General features: G+C 42.3%; 2 protein-coding genes across 4 annotated transcripts in view; one reads left to right on the plus strand and one right to left on the minus strand.

The window, feature by feature from the left end:
- The window catches only part of hectd1 (HECT domain containing 1), a 31,135-nt gene extending 25,994 nt beyond the window's left edge, over positions 1–5,141 (plus strand). For all 3 annotated transcript variants that reach the window (XM_016664108.1, XM_007578125.2, XM_007578126.2), the window contains 9 exons: positions 90–291; positions 402–539; positions 1,328–1,806; positions 1,895–2,053; positions 3,097–3,175; positions 3,286–3,379; positions 4,156–4,306; positions 4,425–4,569; positions 4,653–5,141. In XM_016664108.1, the coding sequence (XP_016519594.1) occupies positions 90–291; positions 402–539; positions 1,328–1,806; positions 1,895–2,053; positions 3,097–3,175; positions 3,286–3,379; positions 4,156–4,306; positions 4,425–4,569; positions 4,653–4,790 (1,585 nt within the window). In that variant the 3' untranslated portion in view covers positions 4,791–5,141. The remainder of the gene's footprint in view (positions 1–89; positions 292–401; positions 540–1,327; positions 1,807–1,894; positions 2,054–3,096; positions 3,176–3,285; positions 3,380–4,155; positions 4,307–4,424; positions 4,570–4,652) is intronic.
- A 1,219-nt stretch (positions 5,142–6,360) lies between these two features.
- ap4s1 (adaptor related protein complex 4 subunit sigma 1) lies at positions 6,361–9,783 on the minus strand. Its single transcript, XM_007578127.2, has 5 exons — positions 9,434–9,783; positions 7,728–7,814; positions 7,579–7,647; positions 7,493–7,504; positions 6,361–7,017 (listed from the first exon to the last, which is right to left on the minus strand). The coding sequence occupies exons 1-5, from the start codon at positions 9,569–9,571 to the stop codon at positions 6,889–6,891; spliced, it is 435 nt and encodes a 144-aa protein (XP_007578189.1). The 5' UTR covers positions 9,572–9,783; the 3' UTR covers positions 6,361–6,888.
- Between the last annotated feature and the right edge of the window lie 489 nt (positions 9,784–10,272).

The raw sequence follows: 10,272 nt of genomic DNA on the forward strand, positions 1-10,272 counted from the left end.
TAATGCCTAGAAATGAAAAAACATTACATCCAGTGTGACTGGGTTCTATCCTCTCCATGGCCTGACCTCTGACCCCCGTGCTCCCACAGGGCCATCGTGTGGCTCCAGAACCGGCGCGAGGCGACCATGGAGCGATCGCGGCCGTCCACCACGGTGAGGCGGGACGACCCTGGAGAGTTCAGGGTGGGCCGGCTCAAACACGAGAGGGTCAAAGTCCCCAGAGGAGAAGCCATGATGGAGTGGGCGGAGTCAGTCATGCAGATCCACGCCGATAGGAAGTCGGTGCTGGAGGTGGGAGAGGAAGTGAACTTTTTGGAAGCTCTGTCTCATCTGTGCTGTGACTATCTTCTGAAGCTGAATTGTGTGTGTGTGTGTGTGTGTGTGTGTGTGTGTCTCTTCAGGTGGAGTTCCAGGGTGAAGAGGGAACCGGTCTGGGTCCCACCTTGGAGTTCTATGCTCTGGTGGCTGCAGAGTTCCAAAGAACGTCTCTGGGTATCTGGCTGTGTGACGACGATTTCCCTGATGACGAGTCCCGACAGGTCAATCACCTCGCAATCGCTGACCAATGAGCTCATGAGAAAGTGCTAAGAGGCTGTGAAGTAGAGTTCTATCACAGTCTGAGGCCCATCTTATCATTCTGTCATGATGTGACACTGACAGAACAAACTGCTCTGCACACACTTCAGGGTTCTATAACAATAATAGATTATGCATTTTATTTATAGAATATGTAATATCTGTTTTATTGAAATGACTAGAATGTTCTATAAACTTTAGGAAAAAAATATTCATTATGGAATTTTTCAATAACAAATTAGTTGGAATCTGATTTCAGCCAATTTTACAACAAAGTATTAGAGCCATTGGTAATAATAAGATAAGAATAAAGTCATAATGTTATGAGAATAAAGTCATATTATGAGAACAGTCAGCATATTACGACTTTATTCTCAGAATATTATGAGTTTATTCTCATAATGATTTACTCTCATAACATTATAACTCACCAAATTAATCAATGATTTTTTTTAAACAAACAGCATCAGTGATACCAGTCCTGTATATTTCCTTAGCTTCAGGTTGATGCATAAATTCCCAGAATCGCAAACAGGAAATCAGTTGTGCGTTTTTGAGCTCCTCCATATTTAATAGAAGGATGTAACATGTTAATCAGTAGAACTGGAGGTGTGAGGAGGATGCACCAGGTTTCTGATGAGTATTCACCCAGCGAACAGGAACCAGGGCAATGCTTTGTTGATTTGCACCAGTTTGATCTCCGTCTCCATGGCGACACTGCTGACCTTGTGTGTTCCTCTGTCTCCTGTAGGTGGACCTGGGCGGCGGTCTGAAGCCGCCCGGTTTCTACGTGCAGCGCTCCTGCGGCCTGTTCCCTGCTCCGTTCCCGCAGGACAGTGAGGAGCTGGAGCGCATCACCAAGCTCTTCCACTTCCTGGGGATTTTCCTGGCCAAGTGTATCCAGGACAACCGGCTGGTGGACCTGCCCGTGTCCCAGCCCTTCTTCAAGCTGCTCTGCATGGGCGACATCAAGTCCAACATGAGCAAGCTGCTGTACCAGTCGCGCGGCTCGCCACCGGGCCACGGCCCCGAGCGCGCCCACCTGCAGGCGCTGCTGTCTGAGGTGCAGTCAGAGGCGTCCACCGAGGAGAGCCAAGAGACGTACTCTGTGGGCAGCTTCGACGAGGACTCAAAGTCCGAGTTCATCATGGACCCGCCCAAGCGGAAGCTGCCCGCCTGGTACCACGGCATCCTGACCTGGGATGACTTCCAGCTGGTCAACCCACACAGGTCAGCAGGTCATTGGGTTCAGAGTTTCCTTCTTTAATTTGGTTGTGAAAACATTGACTCATTTGGAAAATGATTCCCCCCCTTCTAGAGCAACCTTCCTAAAAGAGGTGAAGGAGCTGGCTGTGAAGAGGAGACAGATCCTGGGCAGCAAGAGTCTGTCTGAGGACGAGAAGAACACCAGACTGCAGGACCTGATGCTGAGGAACCCCATGGGCTCTGGACCCCCACTCAGCATCGAGGACCTCGGGTAAAATCCTCTGAGACTCAGCTTGACCTGCTGCTGAGAAGAGCCGAGTCAGCTCTTCTGTTTGGAGCCGTAACATAGTCAGGGTTTTACCCAGAATACCTGCTGAACCCCGGAGTCGATACCTGAACACGAGAAAAAAGACAAACACAAACAATACAAATTAAACAAATATCACACTTTTGCACTTCAATTAAATCCTAATTAATTAATCACAATGGATCTTCAAACAAGGTAATGCCATAAATAGGTAAGGCATAAATGAACCAAGCAGCTGCTTAGGGCCATAAATGCTAACATTTTAACACAGAGTTTAATCTTTGTGTTGGAGCTCAGTTTGTTCACAAATTCACTTCAGCAAATAATAAAAAATTATGACTGACTGCTGTTAAACTACCTCTACTTATTAAGTCTTAATAGAATGGGGGGCCGTCATATTCTGCTCAAGGGTCCATGAAATCTTGAGCCAGCCCTGATCACATTTCAAAATAAATAAAATGAAAATTACCAAAACAGATAATTAACTGTCTGCTTAATTAAATATTCTCAATGTGCAAAATTGAAGCATTCCTTGTACTAAGTTTTTGTTGTTTGGTAATATCTGCAGCTTGCCACAGTATTTTGATTGGCTGGTTGTTATTTATGTGAATGCAGCATTTTCCAGGCATTGGCAGCCAATGCCTGGAAAATGCTGCATTGAGTGAGTGTGTGAGCCTTAAACACACATGCTCAACGGGAACCGTTAAAAACACAACTATATGTTAAATCATATTTGTGGCTCATGTTGAGCAAGCAGAGCAAACATTTTCTTTTTAAACTTGACGCCTACCTCAGTGCAGGATCCTCCCAAGAAACATGATCCCTCACAGATTGTTCCTATACATGCTGGAGTATTAAAAAGGAAAAGGGACACAGCCTCAGCAGTCTGTAAAAGTTTCATAATGCTGTATTAAAATGAAGATACTGTATAGAAATAATAAGTACAGTATTTTTGCACCTGCTGCTGTTCTAAATGTGACCTGATGACGTGACATTTCTGTTTTCAGGTTAAACTTTCAATTCTGTCCATCATCAAAGGTTCACGGCTTCTCTGCAGTAGACCTGAAATCAAATGGAGATGACGAGGTAACAGCACACATCCACCCAGCTGCTGCTCTGGTCACAGGATGGACTGTGCGTGCGTGTGTCCGTCCCACTAAACCTGCTTTCCTTTTTGTGTGATTGTATGAGGACAGATGGTGACTGTGGAGAATGCAGAGGAGTACGTGGAGCTGATGTTTGATTTCTGTATGCACACTGGCATCCAGAAACAGATGGAGGCCTTCAAAGGTGAACACACACATCACAACTACACAAAGCTGGAGCTCACTTACAGCTCAGACACCACTGAAAGTAATGGAATTATTATTTTCATTCCAAGCACTCACCAAAACCTGCATAGTACCCACAATCACAGATGAACCGTATCTTTGGGACACCAAACTGTTGAGATGTTTATTATTATAAGTAGGGCTGAAACAATTAATTGGATTAATAGTGATTCATTGATTAATTTAGTAATTGATTCGTTCTTAACTGGAGCATTCCTGTTTCAAAAGGTCATTTGCTAAAAGAACAACACAGAGCAGTTAGTAAGACAAAACTGGACAAAAAAAAGGCTCATTCTACACATTTTTTATTTAACCACTGAAGCCTTTTTATGCAATATTAGATATACATTGAGGTGCAAATGTACAATTAATTCAAGTCATAAATAAATTTAAGTAAGAAAATAAACATTTTGTTACCGGAAAGATAATAACAGCACACCTGTAGTGAATGCTCCATCATTAGTAAAGGATGCATCTGCAGCTAACAAATACAGTTAATAATTGGAGAGCAAAAGGTGCTTCATAGTTTGTTTTCAGCATTTGAGTCGGGTGAAGCTAAAACTAAGGAGTTCTAGGTAGAATAGATTTAAAAAGGTTTTTGTTTTTACTCTTAAGTGCAAAATTAATAGATATTTTTGTAGTATTTTTAGAGTCTGGGTTACTAAATGAGTTGATAATTAGAATAAGGGTGGATGTGACTGAACAGTGTGGGCTCACCCTGTCTGCTCTCCTCAGAGGGATTTAATCAGGTGTTTCCCATGGAGAAGCTGAGCTCCTTTAGCCATAAGGAAGTGCAGATGGTCCTCTGTGGTAACCAGTCTCCTTCCTGGAATGCTGATGACATCATCAACTACACTGAACCAAAGCTTGGTTACACCAGAGACAGGTGTGAGAGCAGACACACACACACACACACACACACACACACACACACACACACACAGGGTTGATGTTTGAGGCTAAAAACTGATCCTAACTGTTACATTGTGTCTGCTCCTCTTCAGTCCTGGCTTTCAGCGCTTTGTCAGGGTTTTATGTGGAATGTCGTCTGATGAGAGGAAAGCCTTCCTGCAGTTCACCACCGGCTGCTCCACGCTGCCCCCTGGTGGCCTGGCCAACCTTCACCCACGCCTCACCATAGTCAGAAAGGTAGGTTCAGATCTTCTGGCATCTTTAAAAGTCTGACTGTGAGCTGATTGGCTGCTGTTCCTGTCTTGCCCCGCCCCCTCCAGGTGGATGCAACAGACTCCAGCTATCCATCAGTAAACACTTGTGTTCACTACCTGAAGCTCCCAGAGTATTCATCTGAAGACATCATGAGGGAGCGTTTGTTAGCTGCCACTATGGAAAAGGGCTTTCACCTGAACTGACCTCCAAGCGTCGCCACGGTTACACTGAGCATGCGCCCAAGCCATCTGTCCGTGTTGCCAGAACATCCAGCCGCGTGACTGTCAGACACACAGAGGCTCGCAGCGCAGGATTTTGACTGAACATCTCCATCCTACACGTTTCACGCTTCCCTCCTGACAACCACGTCAGCATCCAGGGCCAAGGCTGCAGGCTGGTGTGTGTGAGAGTGTGTGTGTTCGCGTTCGCACACATGTCCCCTCCTCTCCTCCGTTCAGTTCAGTGCCTGGTTCCACTTAGTTTTCAGTTTCTCCATTAGAGGTTCAGGCTCATTTCTCATTTTCATCTTTTTAGTTTTTCTTCCTTTCCTTTCAGCTTGTGTGTGTGTGTGTGCGTGTGTGTGTGCGCGCGCGTGTGTGTGAGAGCATCAGTTTGGTTTGTTTCAGACCTGATGAAAAGGTCAGAGTTCAGTTTTTGGTGTTTCCTCTCTGATTAAGCTAAAGAGAAAAAAACACTGATTGTGTTTGATGCACATCTAAAAAAAAACTCTGCTCCCTGTATTTTCTTTGTATATTGTAAACATTTATTTAACTGAAGTACTGAAGTTGCAGTTTCAGGTAAACAAATATTTTCAAATGTGTATGCTCCAAAAGATAATCAATAAATTGTTTGCAAAGTATGAAGTAAAGATTTAGTTGTGTGGTTTGTAGAATTTTTTTTTCTTTTAGCGTCTTAGAAACAGAAAATCCCATAAATGGCTTTTTGATTTAGTAACTATTGAATTCAACAGGTGAGATCAAGCTCCGCCCACCAAGCAGTAAAATGACTAATTAGAGAAGCAGCCAAGAGGTTCATGATAACTCTGGAGGAGCTGCAGAGATCCACAGGTGCTCTCCACAGATGTGACATTTTTATGGAACAGCATCAAATAGAAAACTGTTCAAGCAGCTGTGAGGACTCCATCTCCCAGATTCCCAAGGTTCATTTCAGGGACGGGTAAAATTTAGAAGTTGCTCTGCTGTAGATCTGAAGAGCTGTGAATGGCACAAAAATGCCTTAAAGGGGCAGTATTTATTTTCAAGGCACATGGTGCCATTATAAAGCACAATCAACTGTTTAAATATAAATCACTTAAAAGAAATATGACTTTGTAATTTAACTCCTTGAAATTGGGCCTCTGTCTCTTTAAAAACTCCTGCTCTTTCTGAAACTCCGCCTTCAGGAAGTCGTCACAGCATGGCTCCTCTATTGACCTTTTAACAATGTTGCACTGAGGGGTAGCTCTATTTTTTAATGCTTTATCTTATTTATCCAGTATTGATGTTTGGTACTTTGTTTTAGCTGTAGCTGATGTTAAAGCGTTTATAAATAAAGTTGATGAGCTCTGCAGTTCCACCAGACTTTCGCTAATTGCTGCTGGCTAATCTGAAGGAGCTGAGTGGGATCAAATGAACAATTAGAAGCTCTACAGAGATCGGGAGGTGAACAGGTGTTGGAGCAGAAACATTTCTTTAACAAGCCCCCAGGGATTGGACTAGGACACCCCTGATCGAGAGTGATTGTGCACAAAAAAAAAACGCTCAAACACAGAAATAACAAAATGAGGTTTCACCATGTATTATCAGCTGTCTGAGCCACAAACATTATTACTTCACATTACACACAGTTGCAACCTGTCAGCAGTATTCTGTACTGTTAAGTGTTGGTGTGAGATGCACACACTGGTACATTAGCGCCTCATGGAGACTTGGCAGCAGTTTGCTCTACAAACACTAGGGGTGCACCGATTGCAGTTTTCTGGCCAATCGCTGATCTTCAAAATACCTGACCTGCCAATTCTGAATTTTGTTAAATATGGCGGCAAAGTTGCTAAGTTGGCAACAATGGAGTGACTGTTGTCAACTGCACAGATGCAGATGTGACCAGGTGACCCGGTGGGCGGTCTGTCAGGGTAGCTTCAGACCTTTGCAGTGGAAGATAAGATCAGTTTCACATGTGAGTTTCGGTTGATCACCCAATATTAAGGAAACCAAGACCGATTTACCAGCACACCCCTAACAAACACCAGTCCAATATTTCCCAGAGTGCTCCAATAGTCTGTGACATCATTTCCTGCTTCGTTCACCCATCCGCCATTTTGTCGATGGCGGTGAGTGGAGCAAGGATGCGGCTCTTGTTCGTTTCCACGATGTGGCCGTTCTGGATCATCTCGTCCAGGATGATGTGAACAGAGTCCAGATTAAACATGATCTGACCACATTTCAAGGTCAAGGAGAAACCAGCAGGCAGCAGACAAGATGGCGTAACTGAAACGTAGCCAAGCTCCATTTTTACAGTCTGTCTCTCTGTGAGACAGTCTGTCTCACAGAGAGACAGACTGTCTCACAGAGAGACAGACTGTCTCAGAAGCTCTCATTTGTTAAGGCAAATGAGAGCTTCAATAAATATGTAAAAAAAAAAAATTATTTGCTCCAATAATACTGCAGCTTTAGTGAATAAAATCATCTTTGAAAACTAGATTTTTATGTTTGCCGGATAGTAAAATTGGTTGGATGATAGGAAACATTTTAATGCAACAAAAAAGGCAAAAGCAGAAGAAGACTAATGCAGAAAATACTTTTTCACAGTACAGTTCATACATATATATTAAATTTCAAAACTATTCTGGACCTACAAATAGAACCTAATGAGCTCAGAGCTGGGAACCTGCCATCATAAAGGATACATCCAGTTCACTCTGCGGACAGACAAAAACAGACAGTTAGAGATATCCTGCAGCCATCTGAAGATTTTCAGCACTGATGAACTCACCACACGGCTGAAGTATTTATCTAAAACCTCCACAAAGTTCTGGATCAGCTCGTAGATGGACAACTCATTCTACGGGAGGATTCCAGGAAGCACGAATTAGAGAAGCAGGAAAACAATCTGAGCGTTGTTGTCAGATTCTGAAGACTTACCTCGCTGTCCGACACCCCCACCACAACGTACAGCGCTGCATACTGGCGGTAAACCAGCTTAAAGTCTTTATACTCCACAAACGAACACTGGAAAGAGGCAGACATACTGTAAGCACATCCTGCGCACAGAAGACTTGAGATGTTTACATTCAACCATCATCTGTGATTTTATTGATGTAATTGCAGAATCCTTCCACACAGGGTGGAAAGATTCTGCATCAATCAGCTTCTAAAAATAATAATTCGGTGTGAATCAACAGGGTTAAAACTATACATGCAGGTACAAGTATATAAATGCATCCTCAGTAATATTTTGATTTTTTGTTTGTTTGTTTGTTTTTGGTAAATCTCCAGTGGAACATTTAAGTAAAGTATTGTCCAGCCAGGTCAGGCCTGATTGGCTAAAAACAGAGACCTGATTTTGTTTAGAGTGAGCACAACTACAAATGTTGAAAATATACAAGATGTTTGATGATTTCACAGAAACATTTGAACAAATTTGAAAAATGAGCTACTCAAGTTTACCTTAATTTTGACGTCTCTTTAAAAAGGGACCTTGGTTAATATGTACTGAATGCAGTCCACATACTTCAGATTCTTCCAGCTGAATTAATTTCTGGCAGATTGGTTCTTGAAAAACAATCTGCCAATCTAATCTGATAACATCTCATTTTAATTTTCAAGCTCTTATTCGATTCAAAAATACTTTCTTTATCCCAAAGAGAAATTTAATTTTGCTGTCACTCATTTCATCCAAGTATGTTCAAAGAGTCACTGTGGTTGGTGATGCTGTGGTCAGAAAGGATCTCCTGTAGCACTCAGTCTTCCAACAGCTCTGACTAAAGAGTCTGTTGCTGTCTCATGCCAGCAAGCTCTGCTAATCCATCTCATTTGCTTTTACTGCTCCTCCTTAAATCTCAGCACGTGTTTCTCAGATTAGATTAAGTAGTAATGTAATGTTTCACTGTCTAGTTTTAAATTAAAATACAGCTAATGCTATTCCAGTATTTCTGATCAGATCTTACTTCCTAATATTTCCAGCTCTTGACAGAATGATGTATATATTACAGATGTGTATATACAATGCAAACATTTCAGTATTTCATGGTGCATTTTTGGAGGAAAAATCAACTTTCATTCTGGTACTTGAAAAAAATCAAATTTGAAGCAAAAGTTTCTTTAGTTTCTAGTTTGGTTTGTCCTTTCCTAGAGTCTGTAGAAATATTTTATCATAGATCAGACCAGATATATTAAGCTTAAAAAGACTAATCTGGCAAAATTACGGCTTCTGGAAAGCCATAATTGCTTTCCAGAAACCGTAATTGCTTCTGGAAAGCAAGCCCCTGGATGGGAGGGGAGTGGAAGGGGCTTAGGACAGCCCCTGTCCTAAGTATAAATAGTTAATGTAAATGCTTGGAAGGACGTAGACTGTGTATTTAAATATAAACAGTTATATTCTATTAACAGAATTCATTCTGAGAAATCTGCCCCCACAAACATGGCGGCATTGTTGCCGTACAAACCTGCCAACTGTGCTGCATTTGTATTCAATGGCTGCCATTACAAGATTTCCAGCTGTATAACCGCCACATATTTCTGTCGATAATTTCAGCATTCTTTCTGAAAACTCTCCAGACCTCAACAGGCAGCCAGCCAAGCAGTCAGGCAGGCGGACAGGCAGGCAGCTAGCCAGCCAGGTAGTTTACCTGATGCTTCCCGCGGCTCAGGCAGCAGCGGACAGCCACCGCTTCCAGCGCTGCTCTCTTACTCAGCTCCACTGGCTCATAGTATTTGGACAGTCTGGTCTGACCCTGCTGGTTCACCATTATCACAAACTTAATCATCCTGTCACCTTCCACAGACCAGCCTCATCCTAAGACAGTTCACCAGTTTTCCTTCCTCAAACATAAACAATGACAATGCAGCTGAGAGATACAGTACTGCCACCTAGTGGATTGGAGTTAAGGAAAAAGTCAGTAACTAGGTGGAAATGTTTTTAATAAAATTAGAGAGAGAGAGCAAGCTCCTGCTGAAGAATTAGCGCAAAAAGGTAAGACATGTATATTTGTTTCCCCCTCCATTTTTTTTTTTTTTTTACAATGATAGTACAATATATAAGAAAAATAGTTAATTTTTTGCTTAAATTGTGTCATATTTTTGAGGATAATCCATGGAAAGGCAGTGTTGTCAATCAAGTTTATTTATATAGCACATTGCAGAAACGAGGCTGTTCAAAGTGAAGAAGTCTTGGACTGAAGGTGCTGGTTGTGTGTTATGTTGTTGAAGTGTAATCTTCTGCTGTCATCTGTTGCTATAGCAGCATCAGACCTAGGGACTTGAAAAAACTAAGTAACCTGATAAAGAAGGCAGGTTCTGTTCTAGTTCTGTTCTGTGGGACCTCTGCAGATGATTGTGCAAAGAAGGATTCTTCATTAAGCAAAGAATATTAAGAAATACCTTGAGGATCCTCTTTATCAGACGACAATGGCATCTTCAGTCAAAGGCTTCCTCAGCTTCACTGTAGTACAGACAGCTATGGAAGATC

The sequence above is a fragment of the Poecilia formosa genome, unplaced genomic scaffold, assembly GCF_000485575.1.
Source record: "Poecilia formosa unplaced genomic scaffold, Poecilia_formosa-5.1.2 Scaffold468, whole genome shotgun sequence".
NCBI lineage: Eukaryota > Metazoa > Chordata > Actinopteri > Cyprinodontiformes > Poeciliidae > Poecilia > Poecilia formosa.

Excerpts from the sequence above, each read along its gene's own strand:
- ap4s1 (XM_007578127.2), bottom strand. The coding sequence starts at position 9,571 with ATGATTAAGTTTGTGATAATGGTGAACCAGCAGGGTCAGACCAGACTG. Across the intron at positions 7,815-9,433 it reads TGAGCCGCGGGAAGCATCAG|TGTTCGTTTGTGGAGTATAA; the intron begins GTAAACTACCTG and ends GCCTCTTTCCAG. Across the intron at positions 7,648-7,727 it reads TGGGGGTGTCGGACAGCGAG|AATGAGTTGTCCATCTACGA; the intron begins GTAAGTCTTCAG and ends ATCCTCCCGTAG.